Raw genomic sequence first — 24,460 nt, 5'->3', positions numbered from 1 at the left:
AATCCAAAATAAAGTAATAAAATTAAGGAAAATGAACAAGTTTAACATGCTTTTTTAAAGAAATCTGCTATTTTTTTCTCTCCCTCCATCGTTAATTTGCAGAACGTCATGAGTTTGCCTCATTCGATTGTTCGACGAAACGTAAAGCAATCTGAAAAGGACAAAACTTTATGTAATGATAACAAAAATTAAGAATCTAGTCGTGTCCCTAACTAATTACCCCTACTGTATAAAATTCTTTCCTCTAAAGTATTGAAAATCTCGTTGACTGTCTTGTGCTGCCTGTTGCCTCTTGGGTCGTCATCTGATATGCTCAGGTTGGCTTGATAAAGAACCATATCAATGATGTCCTGGTCGATTAATTCACGTTCTGAGTCATCAGCTGCTAACCAGTCACGTATCTTTTCTTAGTTAATTTCGTCATGTCCCGGCAAATTTTTAATGAAAGGTTTAATTTCTTCTGTCGTTTTCTTACCATTTTCTTCTTCAGGATCGTCAATCAAAATCTTATCAAAAAGTTTGTTCCAGCATTTTTCCAAAGTTGAAGATTTGATCTTGGCCCACGACTCAGCTCACCAATAAAAATATTTTATTGTTAAAGATTTGAGAATTTCGGGAACACTTTTGGATTAATTCGTCTCCTGTAATAACAGATGTCTTAAGAATGCTTCTCTATAATGTCTCTTGAATGTCTCTATGACTTCCTGGTCTAACGGATGGATTAAGCTTGTGACATTCGGTGGCAAAAATCTGACAATTGTCACAATTTTGTAGATTTTGAGGGTGAGGGCGAATTGTCAACAAGCAACAATGCTTTGATGGGAAGGTTTTTTGATTTTAAAAAAGATTTTACACTTGAGACGAATTCATTTTCAAACCATTCTAAAAATAAAGTGGTTGACATCCATGAACTTTTTTGGCTTCTATACCTTAAAATGCTTTTTCGAAAATATCTTTTAGAGCTCTTGGTTTTTGTGATTTCCCAACACACATAGACATCAATTGGTGAGTGAAATTAACGGAATTGTTTACGTTTTGCGACAAACATTTACTTTTTATTGACGAAATTATTGAAACTGTCAGCCGTTTCGGTTAAACGATGTTTCGGTTAAAAAGGTTTCGGTTAAGGGACGTTTTACTGTATACCGTAATAGGTATATATATATTTTTTGGATGATGTGTTTTTTTATTTCTTTTGGAGTTAAAATAATTCTATGCATCTACTTTTAGAAATCTGGTGTAGAATTATGGCGCTTTGAAGTTTGATTGTAGTATACCTACTTTCACTTGTTTTCTTCTATTTTTGTAAACTATATTTATGCAGTACTTTATTCTTTTGTGTAGATCCCTGGTTTATATTTAGTGAGAATAACATTTCTTATGTATCATTATCTTATTTTCATTATTAACTTACTCTTAGTCTTCTAAGACTTGTTTTATGCAGTTACTATATCTCTTTTGTGTAGAACTTTCTCTTATTTGACATATCAAGTAAAGTTTATATGTATTTTTGAGTTGTTTATCAATAATTACATTTGCATATCAATGTCTACATGCTTTTACTCATTTTATAATTTTGATATTATTGTTACCTTACTTTAGGTACTCAGTTATCCTGAGTACTAATTTTTTTTTTGAGGTTCATTTATTAGCAGTATCCATTAACTATTCATTTTTGTGAGATATGATCTCTATATTATGTATTTACCTGACTTTGCTTATTTGTCTTTATTTTTGTATACTTACCTTTGACTTTGATTATTAACTAGACTTCATACTATGTGTATAGAATGCTATTTTGCAAAGGAAGTTGTTGTACTTCCGAAGAAGAATTTCTGAAGACAGAATTCTTCAACAATGTATATCTGAATATATCAGATGCATTGCCCCTTTGTTATTATTATTTTTGTTATTGTGGGCCTGAGCTTTGATGCAGATGTACATTCGTACCACTGGATCTTCCTTAAATGGTGGGTTGTCTCCAGGATATGGCGTCGGGGGGTTCATGGCACATAGGGCTGTCGTCTCCGAGGAGCGCTGTCGTGGTTTAACCGTGGGCTATGGGCTACTGCGTTCATACCAACATGGTTTCAATTGATCCTTTGGTAGGGTCCATGTACAGTACCAAAGTCTACAGATACCCGATTAATTTAAATTAATATTCTCTATTCATTTTTAGTCTGATGAATACTAAAATTCATTGGGTAATATGCATTCATATTCCCCTGAGCATTCCCCTCAAAAACTGTATATTATAATTATTAAATTTTTATTATAAACTTTATGCTACACCATCTTACTGCTTACTTTATAACAGTACCTATTTAATTTCAGTTTAATGAATACTGAAATTCATTGAGTAATTTTTTTTTATTTTTCCAGAGATATTCTCTGTAGTAGTTTATTAATATTAGATTAATAATTTTAGTGTGATGAATACTACAATTCATTGGGTAATTTTTTTTTATTTTCCCCAGATTAACATCTGAAAATTATTTTGCTATTTTTTTTTTAAATATAGCAAATTTGAGTTATACTTTAAATTTTTTATGAATAGTAATGTATACTTAATTACTTATATTCATTAATTTAATTATTTTGTTATATATATTTTTTAAATAACATATAACAAATTTTAGTTTGACGGATACTACAATTAGTTGGGAAGTATTCAATTTCCCTGAGTAATACTCTAAATTTTTTTATGATCATTCTTTTGTTATTATATTCATTAACTTGATTGCTTTGTTATAAAGTATTTATTTTTGATTTGTTACTACAGATTACTACTGCATATATTTATTCCTAGGTAGAACATTGTGTTCTTGTTTTCTTTGAGAAAAATTTCTCAGTTGTGTTCGAAATTTTTCTGATGGGTGGTAGGAGTGTGTAACGTTATAAACGTCACATCTCTATTAATTTATATTTTAATAATTATTTCATTTTAATTTCTTTATTAATTTATTAATTTCTTTATCTTCAGTTTAATTTTTACTATTTTTTGTTTATAAAAATAGTTGGCGCCCCTGTTTTTCTCTTCTTCCTCTGTCTTTATTTTTTTTTCTCTCTTTCTGTCCCATAGAATAAATATTCGCCCTCTCACTTTTGTTCGGCAGACTATTCTGTTCCGTGTTGACTGACAAGCTAGTTTCATGATATCTATAGCAACATCCTATGACATCTGTGCTAACTTCATTCAGTCTCCCACTTTCTGTCAAAACAACTTTTCTGTAGTGGGATTATTTTTTGCCTCTTTTTGAAATTTATAAAAGAAGGCAAAAATTATTATAAGACTCATTTGTATAGTCTACAAATTCTCTTGGGGTAATTACTTTCATTGTGATATTTATTCTATAATTCTGACCACATTTCCAATATTTCTAACCTTACTTTCTTTCGAAAGCACGTTTTTTTTCTGATATATGCATTAGGACTCTTTAACAGAATTTAACTAAGTAGTAACATTCATATTTCATTTTATCCTTGCCATATGCTATTTTTTTTAAGTGTAATTTTGTAAGATGGCAAGGAAGTTAAACCTTTCTTTTTGATGTGTTTCTAATGCATGTTGTTTCTTATCCTTTTAGTTTACTGGACAGTTTATTTTTATTGGACATATCAAAACTTTACTGGACAGTTTATTTTTATTGGACATATCAAAACTTTACTGGACAGTTTATTTTTATTGGACATATCAAAACCGTATTGGTTTATTGGACATATCAAAACCTTACTGGACATATCGAAATTTTATTGGTCTTATTGGCATATTTGGACATACAGCCACGTGTGACTGCAGCTCTCCAGAAGCCACAACTTCTAATTCCACAACTTCTAATTGGATGATCCAACAGCTAGAGCACACAAGCCGCCCATCGAAGCAATGAGTAACACTTATAACTGTTAAGCTTTGGCAGGGTTAATTATTGTTTTTTTTATTGATTTAAATAAATATGATTGGTTAAAATTTGTCTTATTTGCTATCAACTGAGAACTCAGGTTCAATCCCTAGTTTAAGGCAAGACGAACTCACCCTTGAGATACTGAGCTAGGCAAGGTATAGACGATAAGCTCCCATGGTTGATTGAGGTATTATTTTTTACAATAGTACTTCAATTCTCTTTGGTAGTCTTATCGTTACAATATATATATATATATATATATATATATATATATATATATATATATATATATATATACATATATATATATATATACATATATATATATATATATATATATATATATATATATATATATATATATATATATATATATATATATATACAATACTAATAATGCTATGCAGTTTTCTTATTATGAATTGCAAAACAATTAAATTTTGCTTAAGTAATTTTTTTTCTCAGGACTATTTTTATCGTTGATTTTTTTACGTGCCTTCAAAGTAATATCTATACTATTTATTATGGATTTATAACTCTATCTTTAAATGGACATTCTAAATACTCCGTTTTTGACCTACTCAATTTAAAACCTTTTCCTTCCAGATACTGTCTCCACTTTAGTCTTATTTCTAATTCCCTTTCAGTATTCCCTACTAACACCACATCGTCTGCATACATTAAACACCAAGGAATGCCTCCTTGGCACTGTTTTATCTCATCTAATACTAATAAAAATTGATATGGACTTAGCACTGAGCCCTGATGTAATTCTACCTTAATTCTGAAACTATTTTCTTGTGGCATTTTAAATTAATTACTATTTAAATGGGAATAAGCCACAATTAAAGGTTAAAATACGTTTATTGACGTTTCAATTTCCACTTCGGAAATCGTTCTCAAAATACAAACATTAGTAAATTAAACAAATTTTGTTTTTTGTTACTTAGTGAAAAATTCTTCTAATAATTTAATTTTATCTGACTCATCTATATTGACAATTCAGACATACATTATATATTTTAAAGTAGACGACTTTAAAATGATATTGCCAATATTGTTGGCAATATCATCATGCACATGTTGTATAACATGTAATTCGCCTTTAAAAAGACAAATACATGCCATGATGACAGCAAAATTCTCCTGTTAGTGATTCCATAGTAAATTATGAGGGAAAAACCAAGAAAAACCCTCATAATACTATCCCGACATGGTAAGTATTTGATCGTGCATTTAGTTTACCTTCAATAAACACCAAATTCCGATTTTATGTTTGTTATTTAAAAAACATAAATGATGTATTCTCTATATGTTACTGACTTACCAATACTGGTATTTTCCTTTTAATAAATTCCTCTTTCAATATGGGTAACCAGATCCTACTACATTCTGCCGAGGAATTCGCGACACAATTGGTCTCATTTAGCATAATTAGAGCCGCTTCTTTGATTTTTCTGTTTTTACCATCCGTTTCTTTTAGGACTATATTTGAATCATTCCATTGAACCCTATGTTCATTATCCCATTCGTGTTTACATACTTGAGATCTATCAAATTCTCTATTTTTAATATAGGATTGATGTTCACTTATTCTAACATTTAATGGCCTTGATGTTTCACCTAAATAAAACTGATCGCATTCACAAGGTATTTTATAAATGCAATTCCTTGTCCTTTCTTGTTCATTGTTAGGTTTGGTTTTGGACAAAATAGATCTCAACGTGTGTGTTGTTTTGAATGTTGTTGAAATGTTGAATTTATTTCCTATCCTTTTAAGCTTTTCCGATAATCGTTTTATGTATGGTATTATAATTATATATTATTATTATTATCATAGTTTATACAGTTTTTTTGTGAAATATTCGTACGTATTCTCTGTTTCCGTCACTTTCGTTTTGGCGTAAATATTCACAGTGTAGCCAGTTATGGGACGCCTGTCCAATAACTGGTCCATAATCTGTCTTATAACTGAAATATTTATTTACACAGTTTTTTAGTTTGCAATCATGCCCCCAAAAAAAATATAATGTGAAAACCAAACCTAACAATGAACAAGAAAGGACAAGGAATTGCATTTATAAAATACCTTGTGAATGCGATCAGTTTTATTTAGGTGAAACATCAAGGTCATTAAATGTTAGAATAAGTGAACATCAATCCTATATTAAAAATAGAGAATTTGATAGATCTTAAATATATAAACACGAATGGGATAATGAACATAGGGTTCAATGGAATGATTCAAATATAGTCCTAAAAGAAACGGATGGTAAAAACAGAAAAATCAAAGAAGCGGCTCTAATTATGCTAAATGAGACCAATTGTGTCGCGAATTCCTCGGCAGAATGTAGTAGGTTCTGGTTACCCATATTGAAATAGGAAGTTATTAAAAGGAAAATACCAAAATTGGTAAGTCAATAACATATAGAGAATACATCATTTATGTTTTTTAAATAACAAACACATAAAATCGGAATTTGGTGTTTATTGAAGGTAAACTAAATGCACGATGAAATACTTACCATGTCGGGATAGTATTATGAGGGTTTTTCCCTCATAATTTACTATGGAATCACTAACAGGAGAATTTTACTGTCATCATGGCATGTATTTGTCTTTTTAAAGACGAATTACATGTTATGATCTTTTCTGACGGATATTCTCAAGTTAAAGTTGATTTCATGTAATCGAATGAACTATCTTATAAGTAAAGTCGTCCAGGAACGCAACTCAACAATATTGGCAATATCATTTTAAAGTCGTCTACTTTAAAATGTATAATGTATGTCTGAATTGTCAATATAGATGAGTCAGATAAAATTAAATTATTAGAAGAATTTTTCACTAAGTAACAAAACACAAAATTTGTTTAATTTTACTAATGTTTGTATTTTGAGAACGATTTCCGAAGTGGAAATTGAAACGTCAATAAACGTATTTTAACCTTTAATTGTGGCTTATTCCCATTTAAATAGTAATTAATTACTTATCAGTCTCTCCTCCTACCTTAATAAAAAAGTTAAAATCGTGACTATAAATTCAAATAAGAAGTCCAAATGTTTACACTATTTTTACAAACTAAAAAATCGGCACATAAGATATGCTGATGACACCGTCCTTCTGGCAGGAACACTAGAAGAACTGCAACACCTTGCTGAACAACTAAATATATCTTGCAACGATTATGGACTAAAAATAAATTTGAAGAAAACCAAGTTCATGGTATTTACAAAAGCACAAAACATCAAAGTTAAGCTAGTACTAGATAATACAGAAATTGAACAAATATCTTCGTACAAATACCTTGGAGCATGGATCACAGAAGATACTGATCAGACAAAAGAAATAAGATGCCGCATTGAAATTGCCCGGTCAACTTTTAATAGAATGAGAAAACTTTTTTGTAATCGCGGTATCAACATATCGCTTCGAATAAGAATGCTTCGATGTTATATTTTCTCTACCCTTTTGTATGGGGCTGAAGCTTGGACATTAAAAATCTAGAAGCATTTGAAATGTGGTATTACCGAAGTATTCTGAAAATATCATGGATGGATCGCAAAACAAACGAACAAGTTCTCGAACAACTAAGAAAACAATGCGAAGTTTTAAATTTCATAAAAATCAGGAAATTTGAATACTTGAGGCACATCATGAGAGGTGAAAAATATGACCTACTAAGGAATATAATGCAGGGTAAAATAAAAGGCCAAAGAAGCGTAGGAAGACGTAAAAACTCCTAGACGTCACTTATATTTAAAATTTCCAGAACACCAACCTTGAAGTTCAAATTTTCCTAACACAGCTAATAATACGAAACCCATACGGAACTGCTCCATCTTTCATAGGCGTCAACATGGTATAATAATTAGAAAAATGTAATCATGATTATATTGGGAATTTTAGAATTATATTGATTAAATAACCAATAACATTTGTTATCATTAATAATATAAATTTTATGAAATAACTCTTTAAAATATTCCACAAAAGAATAATTTTAACTAAATAGATTAGACAATTGTACGCAACTGATACGGGAATACCTACTTCAAATTTTAATGACAGTTCAGCGTGTGGCAAAATTGTTTAAAGTGTTGCCGCTTTTTTAGAGTAAGAATTTTGTGTATGTTTTGATTTCTTACACAATTTGATCATAATGTATTATATATTAATAGATTGTATTTATAAATACTTATTAAATTTAAATTAATAGCTTTAAAAACTAATTATTGTTGATTATTGTGATTGTGCTATGCCAAAACAACTAAATAGTCTGTAGAAAGCTGATAAGATTTCATATAAGATAGATTATTTTAAACAAGAAATAATGGCGGGACGTTTTTATTATTAATTAATGCTCTAAAATAGGTAAGTTTAAAATTTACAATATATAATTTTATATTAAAATGTTTTCTTATGTATTTTAGTGTGTTGTAGTAGTCTTAAAACTAAGTGTATTTACTGTTAATATAACAATTTGACAAATAGTTGACATTTTAAAAATTCCTCACTTACTATTCTGATGTTTTCGCAACGCTGTGGGGTTCTGACGTCGTAAATCTTGAATTTTTATATGAAAATTTCTATATATCTCGATCTTTACTTATAAGTAATATTTGTAGGAATTTTTATATTCTAATTTTTATACTTATATACCCGATAACTATTTCTTTAGGGCCTAGGACTTATCCTGATTGAAAATTAGGTGACATGTGATACCTTTCAGTACCTAGTTCAAGCTTACATCTAGAGTTAAAAGGCGGTTACAATGTAAGAGACAAGAGATAACTTTACCTAGCATTTCATTTACCAGTTCGACATCTAGAGAGTTAGAGTGTAAGTAGAATGAAAGAGGGCATCTAACAAATGCGCATGTTGTCATGATGAATCCTTAATTTTAACATATATACCGTGTTTATAGCAGAAAAATGGATAACTTAATGTTCACAGTCTTACGGTTAATGTATTATGGAATAACAAGAATTAGATATACTTTTAGAGGTTTTTCATCTTGTTCTAATTTTCATTTGATTGTTAATTTTGCTCTAAACTAGTTAAATGTTGTAACTTTTTCAATATTTTAGATAACTAAACAATAATTAAAAAAAAATTTAAAACAAAGAAACATGATAATACCCTTTTTCAGTTCTGTAGACCTCCCACTATACCAGCTAACGTCCGTTTCACTTTTATTTCTCTTATGAACAGTCTTTTTAGTAGATGTCTTATCTCTTTGTGGTGAGCTCTTCTGTTCTTTTGCTGCTTCTTGCAGCTTCATTTTTGCTCTAGCTTGTTTATAAAGCTTTAAATGTGATGCCGCATCATCCACAAACTTCTGAGCCAAATAAGGTATCCAGTCGATTTCTTTGACCCTACAAAAATTAAAACAATTTTAAGCTATTTTTTAATTAGTAACATTAGTTATTATTAAATTGACCTATTTTACTATTAAATTCATTATTAAATTTGTTACCTATTAAACTTTATTTTAATTTAAAATAATTCATACACACTTAAAAATACAAATATAAGCATAATGAAAAGCGTACAATTAATCAGATTAATAATTAATAAATTAAATTATTAAAACATTATTATACAGGATTTTTTATTAATTAGTTTTTATTAATTATTTTTTATTAATAATTAAAAGTTACACTTTAAAGGGCTTAAATTAGACGCAACAAGGCTAACTTTATAAACTATAAACAAATACAAGGATATTTTATTGTCTTTTTTAAAAAAAATGTGATTATCTATTACATAAATTTTAAATAAGTGATTCAAATACTCTTATAAAACACTTTCACCCCTGTGCCATGCATGTCCTGGGTAAGATGGTATTACATCTCGAGATTGAGGAGAGCAGTGGTTACACCACAAATTTTCATATCGCATCTACGTTCTGCTACAAATGTGTCACAAAATCCTTAATTTCTTGTTTGATACGCCAACCGATAGAAAAATGCTTATTCTTCAAGGTTAATAGGTGGTATAAGTGAGCTTACGAAAAGAAAGTAAAGATGGTACATATTTCTGTTAGTTTTAAACTCCTTCAAAATGCTTAAGGCAAAATCCACAAGCGTAACTCAGGCGTCACATACTACGTGCCATCAACATGGTAAGTTGTACTAACCAGCTTTAGAAGTGTAGTATTTTAAGTTGAATCAGAATTGAATTGTAAAAAGTAATTTATGTGAGTCACGTTTTAATTGGTCCTAGTTCTGACCTTAAAAAAACTAGTTTTGTACGTTATTTCGGAGATATTTTGAGTTGTGTCGGTATAGAATATTTTTTTCACATTTAGTCTTAAGTTTTAAGAATGAATAAAAATGAATATATATATATATATATATATATATATATATATATATATATATATAAATATATATATATATATATATATATATATATATATAACTATATATATATATATATATATATATATATATATATATATATATATATATATATATATATATCTACGGCATAAAGTGGACTCCGCCCATGTTAAAATTCAGGTTCAATTGAGCTCCGTGGTCAAGTGGATACCGATATACGGAGCTCACTTGACCATTCCATAATATTGGTTCTGTCGATTCATCAACATGTAGAGTTTAATAATTTATAAAAATTTTTTGGAGCCCGTAAATACCCCTGTATCATAAATGTATATCGTTTAGTTCACGTGTATATATTATAGGGGTCGTACAGATCTTCTTCAATGTATATTTGAACCATACGTTTATCGGTTTAAGTAAGCTCTGAGAGTTTGGCAACTGTGCGATTATACCGTATATTTTCAGCATATACTCTGAACGGTTCATATGGGCTCCTTATTTTTATCTACTGTTCGTAGACAGTGTAATCTAATACGCATTACACTGAGTAACAGAGGATATCTTATTACCTGGTATAACTACGTACTAAAAGGTAACTGGTTCTTTAAAAACAGGTATATAGATACAAAAGGATTTGGGCTTATTATTTAATGGAATATTCGCTTGCATAGGAAATTTTATTTTTTCTGCATTTTTAAAAATGTTCTTTTATTTAATATAATTTTATTAGTTCAATGCCGAACTCGATGTTTTTTTTTAATTACAGAAATTTCGTAATATATTTTGTTTACGTGAGTATGTCTTTGTACGTCTTATGTAAGCATCCGATTAATAAAAACTAATTTTATTTCATCCAATCTTCTGCGATATCTTTTATAAAGCTTTTTTATTATTTTAGTTCTGGTCTTATTTGTGTACTACATATGATATCTCGATGAACGGTTATCTCAAAATAAATATGGTTAAGAGCTACAATAGATATTTTTGTGTTAAAATTGGTAGTAGTGTGCACAAAAACAAAGAATGGTTAATTTGTCTAACAAGGTATATTCGGCGGCAGATGCATATAGTGCAAGCGTCTATGTTTTAAGGGTGGAAGGATGTGCACCTCATTTTTAGCTGACAAGCTTGCGAACAATATTATTTCTGGTCCTCAATTTAAACAATAATCTGTGACTGACCCCGTGCGATACAAACTATTTTTAAGGAATTTATAGGGAGTCTACGTTCAACAATCATGACATTATTGGATGTTCAGTTTTGTGAAAGCGTCTATATTAGGGAAATTGAAGGAGCACACACGAGCTTTTCAGGGGTTTTGGCTGAAAATTGATTCATAGTTTATTTTTATTGTGCAATAATAGGTGTATCGTCTATATAATAGAAGTCCTAGTATCTACCGGTATGGATCGTTCGTTTGTGTAAATGTTATACAGTGTAGGTGCCTTTATGCTACCCCAAGCGAGACCGTTCTTCATCTGCTATTCTTACCATTGAGTGATATAAAAAATATTCTCTTGTGTAGGCATAAGCAGACAATATAAGTGAGTTTGTTATCCAAGGGGATATCATATAGTTTTTGAAAAAATATTCTGTAAGTTAAGGTGTCTTAAGCGGCATTTAGATTGAAAAATACCACCACTGATACCCGATATTTTTCGTACCCATCTTTGATTTAGTATTTGTGATGTACATTACTTTGAATAGCTGACAAACTAAAAATTTCGGCTGATAGTTTTTGTGGTCGTTGGAGTTTTTGCCAGGTAAGCAAGGTAACAACTTTGGCTTGTCTCTAGACTTTGGGTATCTCCTAATTTGAATACAGTTGTTCATCATCTGGATAAGCCATTGTAGTGTTTTTGGTCCAGATTTCGTAATAAGCTTTGTGCTCAGATCCTCAATGTCGGTATTTGTATTATTTTTCATTAAATATGTAGATGGTGGATCCAAGCTCAAAATCATTAAAAGGTTCTCTTAGCTGACTGGTTTTGTTCTTTCTTACTTTGAGTTATTCTTTGCTTTTTTTCCGATAGAAATAGTATGTCTATATCTATAATGTGGTTTTCAGCGATCAGCTATATACCAAATACCCTAGGTTAGGCCCTATATGTGTGTCCTGTACTAGAAATTAGTCAGATTCGTGTTTAGCTCATATGTCTGATAAGTTTAAATAAAGTAAAGAGTCTTGATTTTTAGATATACCCTTAACAGTTATAGACATATGTTATTAGAATAGTTGGTCCTAAAAAGGACCAATTTGACAAAATCATATTAAAGGGGTGACTGAAGAATTAGCCGATTAATTAATTAATCATTACCCGGGGTATGCCCGATTGCGGTGGTCTTATTAGTACTTCAATCTTCCTAAAGGCTCGTTTTTTAAACCCCATAAGTAATGCGTAATCTTTTACTTTTTATTAAAAATTTAAATTTTACATGCCGTGTATTACTTTTTGAAGATATGTCGAATCAGATTTGTATAGTAATAATTTTAGGTTCTAAAGAACCTCTTTGTGGAAAATAAATAAGTTTGTGATATCTGTCACAACTCATATATAGATAATAAAAAAAAAAACAGGTAAAATAAGTGTAAACAATCTTAACTACATACATCGGCGCCACTGTTCAGGTGATGGGTTTATCACAGATATCAAAGGTTACATTTTAATTCAATGTACTATTTACGTATCTTCAATATTTAAAAAGTAGAAAAAGACATGTTTATGCTTTTATTTTTTTAAATCTATGCTATTTTCTTTCTAGAGTTCCGTCTTTTTTGAACGAGCTGTGTTCTTTTTTCAATTGGGTACTTGTCTAAAGCTATGACAAATACTCTGTCCTCTGCTATTCTACATTAATATGACTGATTTATTTTATCTTTCTTGCAACTATTTTAATGGTTATCCTGTGTATCTTCTTCTTCTTCTACTTTTTCTTTTCATATAGACATAACTGTCTGTTTTTCAATGTGCCTCCAGTAAGTTGCCTTTCCATCGTTTTCGTGGTCGTCCTACTGATCGTCTTCCTATGGGTTAACCGTCTCTTGCCGCCTTTATTGTTTTATTTGTTGTCATTCGGCTTATATGATCGTTTCATTCTACTCTTCTATTTCTTAACCAGTTTTTGATGTTCTTCACCTTGCATCTACGTCGTATATCTGTACTTCTAGCTCTGTCCCATAGTGTCTTACCATCAATTTTTCTAAGTGTTTTCATCTCTGCTGTTTCATATCCTTTTTGTCCTCTCTGTGTCAGATCTTGTTTCTGCCGCGTATGTCATTATTAATCTGATGACTGTTTTGTAAATTCTGCCTTTCGTTTCTGTTTCGATATTTTTATTTCTTCATAATGTTTCATTTATGCAGCCTGTGGCTCTGTTTGCTCTATTCACTGGGTCTTCCACTTTAGTTTCGAGCTTTCCGTAGCTAGATAATGTGATGGCTAGATATTTAAGCTCTAACACTTATTCTATTATATGACCTTCCAGCTCCAATTAACATCTTAGTAAATTTGCTGTTGTAACCATGCATTTTGTCTCTTTTGGGCAAATTAACATATTAAATTTTCTGGCGGTTATATGAAATTGGTACAGCATACGTTGTAAATCATTTTCACTTTAAAAGAGTAGTATTTCGTCGTCTGCACAGCAGATTATTTTAATTTGTTTTTCTTCCATTTGGTATCCTTTTTTAGTTCTTATTTTTTATTATTTCATCCATAATCAGGTTGAATAATAGAGGACTCAGGTAATATTCCTGTCTTATTCCATTGTCACCTTCAATAGGGTCGGTTAGTTCTTCTTCTACTTTTACTTTTATTGTGTTGTTTTGGTATATATTTTCGATCGTTTTGATTTATCCTAGAGGTATCTCTCTTGCGTACAATAAGGGGATAACGTTTTTTTAATTTGTGTATCTTCTGTATATCATTATTTCTTTTGTGTATTAAAAATTAAATTTTGGCTATTATTTCTTAAGATTCTCTTAACGTGTTTATTAATTGTCTTGTTTTATGTGTATCAAGATATGTGTGTCATGATAGATTGTAATGCATATTTCATTTAATGTAATTAAAGTGCTCTTTGCGTTTACCTATTACTTTCTCACTTCCTTAGCGATAGGTCTTTTTTTCCTCATCAATAACCTTATCCTCGCTCGATACAGCTATTTTAACCCTCTATAGCCCTTTGTGTACTCAAGGTAACAAAGGAGTTTTTGATGCAGAAAACTTTTTTAAAACAATTTCCGACTCTAGTATGCCCTCTGTTAATTTCAGGCAATATTTGGTTATACATTTTAATACACTCTATGAACCTATGACGAAACCTATATGGAAATGTTTAACAGTATGTCAAATGGACACGACTGCCTTATTAGTTTGTATTTTCGATCGTGATTTATTGTTATAAATTGTGTACAATTTATATAAAAATACATACAGAGGCATTATATCAGCATTTAGATATTGATTACCGTTGACATTTGTTTATTTTATTGTGTTGTTTCAGTACTGTGATAAAAAACAGGTATGTTGCTTTGAATCCACACTTTACCATATTATTTTAAATTATTTCTTTAAGATGGATACAAAAACGTTCTACGGGAAAAGCAGTAAATATCCGAGGAATCCAAAGACTCTGACTTTAGAGGCATTATATCAGCATTTAGATATTGATTACCGTTGACATTTGTTTATTTTATTGTGTTGTTTCAGTACTGTGATAAAAAACAGGTATGTTGCTTTGAATCCACACTTTACCATATTATTCTAAATTATTTCTTTAAGATGGATACAGAACGTTCTACGGGAAAAGCAGTAAATATCCGAGGAATCCAAAGACTCTGACTTTGATAGTAATAATAAGAAAGTAATAATAAATTTTCCAGGTACCCAGATATTAATCGATCCAGAATCAAATAAAATGGAAAATGAAGACGATTTGTACGAAGCAAATTTAGACCAGGATACCAATTTAGATTTAGACTAAGATGAAGGTGAGGGCGATACCGATAAAACTGAAAAACACACTGAACAAAATGTGCTCAAAAGGTCAAAAATGATCGTAAAAAACATTCAGTGGAAGAGTGGTTCTCGAACAGTATTTCCAATTCCAGAATGGAAAGGTAATTTACCAACATGCAAATTATTAGAACCGGAATCCCCTCTACATTATTTTAAAAAGATGATATCTACCAATATGCTGGAAAACATAGTAGAACAAAGTAATTTGTATGCACTGCAAAAGAATATAAATAAACCATTGAATATGACACTAGCAGAATTACACCAATTTATTGGATCTGTTCTACTGATGTCAATATATGGCTTGCCAAGGACAAGATCATTTTGGCAGAAGGAAACACGTATTGCTCAAATAGTCGATACTATATCTAGGAATCGCTGGGAAGAAATAAAAACTAAAACGCATTTCAATAATAACGAAAATATGGTCAACAATAATGATAAGTTATACAAAATTAGACCATTCATCAACGGTCTATTTTAAAATTTTCAAAGTATTCCAATGAGTGAAAAATTGTGTATTGATGAACAAATGATACCATTCAAAGAAGCACATTCTTTAAAACAATATATGAAGAACAAACCCAAAAAATGGGGATACAAGGCATTTGTTTTGTGTAATAGCAATGGTATTGTTTATAACTGGGAATTATATACAGGAACTGTTAAAGATCCCCTTCATTTACCTAATGTAGACACCAGCGGTAATGTAGTAATAAGATTGTGTGAGATAATCAAACCAAACAAATACTATAAAGTATATTTTGACAACTGGTTCAATGGCATTCAGTTGCAGATTGAAATGGAAAAACGTGGACTGCAATGTTTGGGAACTGTTCTTCCAAACAGATTGCCTTATTGCCATTTTTCTGATGACAAGAATATGAAGAAACAGGGCAGAGGTACTGTAGAAGAAAAGCACGCTACAGTAGATGGCATAAGACAAACAGCGTTAAAGTGGTACGATAATAAACCGGTTCATTTGCTTAGTACATTTGTTGGTTCTAAGCCTACTTCGTTAGTCAAGAGGTGGGATAAGAAACAAAAATCAAGAATTATTGTATGCTGTCCAAATTCAGTACAATTTTATAATAAAATTATTGGAGGTGTCGATCTTATGGATTCACTAATTGCTCTTTACCGAACAGACATAAGATCTAAAAAGTGGTATCTAAAAATATTTTTCACCTTCTGGATTTAGCTTTTGTTAACAGCTAGTTGTTGCATCGTCGTGATTGCGATTACTTTGAAATTAAAAAGAAAAACCAGTACGCTACATAAGTCCCACTTATGTAGCGTACTGTTAGCAAGCAATGATCAGATCAAAAACAAAGGACGTCCCAGGCTCAGTAAAATTGAGAACGAAATTGTAAAAAAACATAGGAGAGGATCTACTGCTATTGTACTACCAAAGGAAGTTAGGCTTGACCAAACCTTCCACTGGCCAGTAATTTCTGAAAATAAGGAAAGATGCAAAAAACCAGGATGCTGTAATACTTCTAAAGTAATGTGCGATAAATGTAAAGTTGCTTTATGTTTTACAACTAACTACAAATATTTGTTTTTTTGAATGACATAATAAATAAGTATATAACTTAATTCGTTAGTTTTTGCTAAACACTCCCAAAACTCTCCCCAAACGAAATTTAAAAAATCTAAAAAAATTACTAGTTGTTGTAAATGGATATTTGAGCACATATACAAATTAAAACATTTTATAAACAAACAAGTTTACAAAAAAGTCGGGCAATAGAGAGCTAAGATATTTATATTTCACTATATGCTCTATCATTTGGTTTTCATTTATAATTTGCACCTATGACGAAATTTATAATATCTAAGATCTGGTGCTTTCATATGAAACTGGAATAAAACACTTGTTAGATAATATTTATTCGTTTTGAGTACACTTTTCTTAGAACCTAGTATATAAAAAAATAAATATTTGTCTGTCAACAAATTTCTTTATAAAAGTATGAGGCACTGTTCTCATGCTGTGAGCTTTGCTGCTCTGTTACTTTTATAACGCTTAAGCTATTTTTAATTTATTGTCAATATTTTTGAGGTGTGTTATCTTAAATGATCATTTTTAAGGTTAGTACGTTTGATTAAATGAAATTGACATTAATTTGATAGTTTTCATTTTATTAGTGCTGATGGTATATGACTAGCATCTGTTGGTACTATATATCAATTTCAACATGTGGAAGTGAGAGCACTCTCTTGTTAGTAATTTCAGCGTAAATTTTGACGAAACCAGAAATAACCCATATTATTCTCCCCATGTGATCTTAGTATTTCCGTTGATTAAATAGTATAGGGTATCCAATATCAATATCTAATGTTGATTTTTAAATGCACACTTTAGATACTCTGTTTTTGTTTACCTTATTTTTAGACCTTTTTGCTCAAGCGCCCATCTCCATTGTCTCAATCATTAATTCAATTATCTCTCCTTATCTCTTACTAACACCACATCGTTAGCATACATAAGGCACCAAGGGATATCTCCTTAACATGTTTTCGTTAATTTTTCCAACACTAATTAGAAGAGATAAGGGATTAGCACTGACCCCTGATGCAATACTATTCTCAAATGAAATTTATCAGTCTTACCCTCACTTGTTCTAACATTAGTTTTCCATTACTTGCCTTATGATAAAAATTGCATCCGTTGTTGATATGCCTTGCATGAATTTAAACTGATTTCCTAATATTTCTGTTTCTTCCTCTATCCTACTATCAATTATTCTCTCCCACAGTTTCATGGTGTGACAGAGTAGTTTTAGGGCTCTATAGTGTGTACAGAGTTTAACATCTACTTTGTTTTTGTATACAGGTACTAAAATGCTACTTCTCCATTCATCCGGTATTCGCCTTACTTTCAAAATTCTATTAAATAGTCCTGTTAGCCAACTTGTTCCTGATTTTCCTAATGCTGATCATATATATCCAGGGATGCCATCAGGACCTATGCCTTTTCTTTTTTCATCTTATGTAGCTCTTGAATTACTTCCGCGGTCGTCATTTTCGGCACCATTGCTATTACTGTCTCTGTTGCCTCTATAGATGCTTTCTCAAACTCTTAGTTTAATTGGTCGTTAAAGAACTCCTTGTAGCTATTTTTTAGATCCTTTCCTTGCATAAATAGCTTAATGTATTTATCTCGTATACATTTAATCTGATTAAAATCTTTGGTTTTCTTTGCTCCACTTTTAACAATTTTGTATATGTTTTTTTCTTAGTACTCAGTTCATTGTACAGCTTTTCATGCGCTGCTACCTTAGATTGTGCTACCGCACATTTGCTTCCTCTTTATCTATTTGATACTTTTGATAATTTTATTCTGATATTTTTTCTTGTCCCTCCTTATATAATCTTCTCTTGTCTTTTATATTGTCTTAAACATCGTCTGACTATCTATATTTACCAATTTTTAAGTCAATTTTCTGAGATTTTTTCAAGTATTTTAGTTACACCCTCTTTAATAATTTTTGACACATTTCTCCAAATTTCATTATGACCTTTTTCCATATTCCAACACATTCTTTTTTTATTTCTGTTCTAAATTGAACTACTTTGTCGCTTGTTAACGTCAATTAATTGTTTTTGTGACTCTCCTCGATATTTTGGTTTTATTTCATATTTTACTTGTATATCTAGTACCAGCACTTTATGCTGTTGGCTTACAGTTTCACTAATTATTACTTTAGAGTCTTTACATAAGGGATTGGCTTACGATCCATATTTGGAATTTATTTTGTCTGCTTTTAAATTGGATAAGTTGGCTTTCTCTTTTCTAAAAGCATGTACTAACAGTGGACTAGGTATGGCCACTGTTAGTACATGCTACTGCTAATTCCAGCATATTATCTGCCATATTATTTGCTGCTAATAGCATTCTAATATTTCATCTATAGATTAAATCCGTATAACAAATAGATATTTTTTACTTTCTCGGAGTAATAATATTCTAACATACAAAATCCTATTAAATTGCCAAAACCTTCCTTGCATATTTTATTCACTTATAAGGGACAGCAGCAATATTAGTACCATAATAAGGGTATACTCCTGGACTGGCTAATCGTTGGATAATAGGAAGCATGAGTGAAGCAGTTTTAATGTTTTCGGGACTGCTACCTGGTATGGGGGAGCAGAGATATCAGTACCAAGTTATTGCATATATGAATTGTTGCTTGAACTTTATTATTATTAAACAGCACTATATAAACAGCACTATATTCTATAACACAAGAAACACTGTTATAAAACAGTCGAATAATATACAGATTCTCAATTCAAATATTTAAAAAATTAAAGAACAGCTTACTAAAATAGAAATCGCCTATTTAAAATGCAATCCATTAATGGCCCAAAGTACCAAGCACTTCTAGCACATGGTAATGATATTGATCTCATAAGAAACTCTCTCCCGTCTGCGACATCTTCAACAAAGTGAAGAGAACACGAAAAATGTTTTACTTAAAATCAACAAAATGAAAAACAAATACAAGCGAATCAACAGAAGAGAGCAATTCAATCTAGATTGTGAATAAAACAAGTGATGTTTTTATCTAAGGGGACGTCATAGAATTTTTGGAGAAATTTTCTCTAATTTAATATGTCGTAAGCGGCATTTCGATTGACAAATACTACCCCTAATACCTGATATCTTTCGTACTCGTTGTTGATTTTTGCAACAACGGGTACGTTATTACATACTTTATAAGTATTACGAATAAAAATAAATAAGCAAGAAGAATGTAAGTGTACTATATTTAAACCAAGTGACAGAAAAAAGAATATTATACATACATGTACTTCTAAATTAAAAATTATATGCCTGACAACGCAAGATACAAAAAACAATGATTTAACATTGAAAACAATGATAGCTTGCACAAGCGACAAAGTATTTAAAACGATAAGGCCGAACATATTATATGTAATTGTAATAGATATGTTGGCTAAAATTATACCATAAGACACCGAAATATTATATCTATGTGTTTATGTGTATCTAAAGTATAGTAGTATATTGAATTCCTTACATTAAAAAATCGAAATATTTAAATTAGACAGTAAAAAATTATAATTTTAAGATTGATTTATAAATTATTATAATTTAAATTTTACTGCTTGATGAAACAAATATTGTAAGTCATACACTATAGCAATCGAAACATCGGAAAGTACATTCATAATATAATAAATATTTCAGTGCCAATGTATTAAAAAAAATTCTAGTACATAAAAATGGACACTTGCCTATTCAAAGTTTATAATAGACACTAATTTCAGTTTATCTATAATTAAAGCAAGTAATATAAATTATAATTATTAAAATATTTAACTACATTAACCAAGTACGTATTTGTGAAATTTCTCGATGACTAAATTGATTGATATTTAAATAAATTTGAAGTTCCAAAACGTACCTGCTGTAAAATTTAAAAATCTACGACTAATCAAATTATTGGCAACATCGGAGGAGTTTAGTTGGGTACGCAAAGAAATGTATACGGATCCCAAAAGTGTTTTAACCTATTACAGAGTCCACTTAATCCGACGTGTTGGTCGGAGTCCACATAAAGCGCTACCCAGATAATAATATACACGGTGTATATTCGCCTGGAGTTAGTATAATACCGTTTTAGTACGGAGCTCTCATTAACCGCTAGATCTATATATATATATATATATATATATATATATATATATATAAATATATATATATATATATATACATATATATATATATATATACAGTATACTCCCTTTATAACGAACACGGTTATTACGAGGTTTCGCTTATAACGAGGTACATTAGATGTCCCGTGAAATTTCTATTGAACTATAACCCTTTCTAGCGAGGTAAATTTGCTTATAACGAGAGAAAATTTATGATTCACAAGTGTCATTGTATTGGGTTGACCATTCACACCTAATAATATGGGTCCTAATAGACAAGATGTGGTAAGTGTTTTAAAGGTTGTCAGAAACTTTATCCAAGGACAAAACGCAAATAAAGAAGCATAAAACTGTTTCACATCTTTAGAAAATATGATAGATAGAATACTGGACAATTTAAAGCAGTCAAAAATGACAAAATAAGAAAGAATTACAGAACACAGATTTTTCGTTTTAACATATATCATTGACAGTAAAAGTAAACAACTCTTTTTTGTTTTAATGCATTTCATTGACAATAAAAGTAAACAACTTTGTTTTAAAAACGCCATTCAAACAATATTTATTAGCATCTTATATTGCTCCGAATGGCTTCACTATAGAAAGTTAATGTTTTAGAAAACTACATATTCATATGTATGCACAATATTATTGTTGTTTGATATAACGAGATCCGCTTATAACGAGGTAATTAGTCTGCCATTTCAGTTCTCGTTATAGAGGGAGTCTACTGTATATATATATATATATATATATATATATATATATATATATATATATATATATATATATATATATATATATATATATATATATATATATATATATATATATAATTCAGATTGTAAAAAGGGGCGACCATAAAACCAGTAATTTTGATTTCAATGAATCCTTAGAACTTTTAAATTAAATATCTGAAGCTTTTCTTCCTTCCTTCAAGATCCCCTGGAAATTAATTGAAGATCGACCCATAATAAAATTAGCATCTCTTCTAATTTCTGATTAAACCTTTTCTTAACGGTCGTTTTGATAAATTGCTATTTATATATATTCTAAATTTTCCCCGCCCCCAGTATATAGAAAATTAATTGTGTTTTCTAAAATAGTTTGTTGTAATAAATAAGAATTAAAATATTTCAATTTCCCATCTTACTAAATTAAAGACCTACGATAGGCACGACATGCCTTCTTCCTGCTGTTTCGTATATCCTGCGACTGTCAGTTTTTTTTTTTAAATTCAACTATTCAAACCTTAAATCACTTCGTTTTTGTCTTCTAAAATAAAAGCGCGCTAGTCAAACTCCCTCTTTAGTTTCTCAAATAGAAGCAAGTAAATAGTTCATCTCACGTTTCTCAAAAATATAGGCAGATTTCAAGTTAATTGTATTTTTTTTAAATAGTTAACTTAATTGAAATCAGTGTTAGTGCATGTAATATGTAAGTACCTGAAATTATTCTTTAATACAGAAGAAAATCGACAGTTTTTTGTGCTAATAATTCGTAAATGCCGGTTCGACAAATTACAGGGTTGCCGGATATAAAACTAAACGTTTTTGCTGTAAACATCTCATTTATTTCGTTTTAAGAACACATAATACTAACATTTGTGTATTTTGAGAGTCACACCTCCGCAATATCGTATATCCCCCGTTTACAGTGAAGAAAGTGATGCCGATGATTCTGATGTAGACCAATTTTCAAATCTGCTGTATCTGAAAATCATAATACAGATCAAAAAGAGGATTCTGATGAATTTTTAAGTGTAGTTATTGCATGATCAGATGCGAATTTTAAGGACCAAATAACCATTAAGAAAAAATCTATAACCAGAAAAGTTAATCCAGGCTATTAGTCAAACAGTAAATGCAATTCAGGACTGGCATACGTATCTGCATGAAAAACTAGAACCACTGCTAAGCATAGGTCTTTTCTCGTGTTTGCAACCCCGTCTAGCTTGCGCCATTCTCATCCAGTTTTTATCTTCTCGTCTTAAATCATCAGCCCATTGTGTAGGTGGTCGACCGACGATTCTCTGGTCTCCATCCCAATAACCTCTTTGTCCATCGCCCATCCGTCATTCTAGTCATCTTTTTAGCCCCAGTAGAAAGACATTGCAGAAGCTACTCCAAAAATCACGGGATTTTAACTCTTCCCTCTTTATATATTCTAGAAACTGCTTGCTTAATTCGTAAACACCTACATGTTTTTCCAGAAAGACCTAATCATGACTACTCCACCAGAAATTCAACCTTTGATGTGTATTTACCGATCCCGTCCACTGAGTTAATTAAGAAATCTATATTATATTCGACAAAAAAACTTATAAAACCATCTCATATCCAATTATCAGCTTCCACCAATTTAAAATATATTTCTTCTTAAGCATTTATAAACCACCAAGCAAACCAGCAAACAGCATTTATATTTATTCTTCTTTTCAATATACCAATATCCAATCACCAAATATATTATATAATTTTAATTTTCAAATAATACTTCTTGCATTATCCAATCACCATTTATACATAATATAATTTTTAATCTTCAATAATATTTTCTTTCTACTGTTTCTTAATCTTCATTTAACTCACTATATTGAACAATTGGACCTTCTGACTGACTATAATTGATCTGACTTCTTCTTACTAACTGAATGTCTTATTTCATGCTAACTTTCATACTAAACTGGCCATCTTGAATCCAAATCACCGGGTATTTATACCTTCTCAATGTTCCAGAACCATCTGGTAAGAAATCATATTCCATTTGTTCTATTAAATACATGTCTGAATTTTCTGGAACAATCCATTTCGCAAACAAGGCCATCTCCGGTGATCTAGAGAATTCCTTTCTTTTCTATCGAGAATTCTGTTGACATTTAGGCTTTTCAGATCAGAATATACACTTAAATCAGTAACTAACACTCTAATTTAATAAACTACACATTTTAAACAACATATTATTATAACCCCACTTTATATTCGTAATAATTATTAATTTCTGTCTGTGACTTACTGTATAGTTGGTTGCCTATGCACATGGCTCACTTAAATATATTTACAATATTATAATTATTAAAAAAAACTTCTTACACTTATTATATGCTAATTTCTTAAAAATGCCCTCACATAAATAATTTTTATAATATTCTCTAGTATATAACTTCTTAAAATAACCAAATACTTTTAATATCTAATATTATCTAGTATATAACATATAAATTAATTTTTTAAACACCAATCATCTCAATACCCCAAAATAATATTTAAAATAAATAATTTACTTATTATTTTTTTAAATATTAATTTTCTTATCCACATACCTTAATAAATTAATAATTCATAATCATTAATAATTTTTTTTTAAATGTGTTCTATTAAATACATCCCTGTTCGCTGTCTATGTCAAACTGTCATGTCAAATGGAAGTTTTTGTGTTTACATTTTACAATGAATAAAGATAGATTAGATTAGATTAAGAGAGGTGGCCTTTCGGC

General features: G+C 30.1%; 1 protein-coding gene across 4 annotated transcripts in view; it reads right to left on the bottom strand.

Annotated features, from left to right (window-relative positions):
* Positions 1–24,460, bottom strand: part of LOC140441409 (sorting nexin-13-like) — a 1,016,720-nt gene that overhangs the window by 848,579 nt on the left and 143,681 nt on the right. For all 4 annotated transcript variants that reach the window (XM_072532120.1, XM_072532123.1, XM_072532119.1 and 1 more), the window contains exon 3: positions 9,045–9,280. In XM_072532120.1, the coding sequence (XP_072388221.1) occupies positions 9,045–9,280 (236 nt within the window). The remainder of the gene's footprint in view (positions 1–9,044; positions 9,281–24,460) is intronic.

This window comes from Diabrotica undecimpunctata, chromosome 5 (assembly GCF_040954645.1).
Source record: "Diabrotica undecimpunctata isolate CICGRU chromosome 5, icDiaUnde3, whole genome shotgun sequence".
Classification (NCBI taxonomy): Eukaryota; Metazoa; Arthropoda; class Insecta; order Coleoptera; family Chrysomelidae; genus Diabrotica; species Diabrotica undecimpunctata.
Note: the sequence above shows the minus strand (reverse complement) of the source record. Positions and strands in the feature narration are given on the sequence as shown.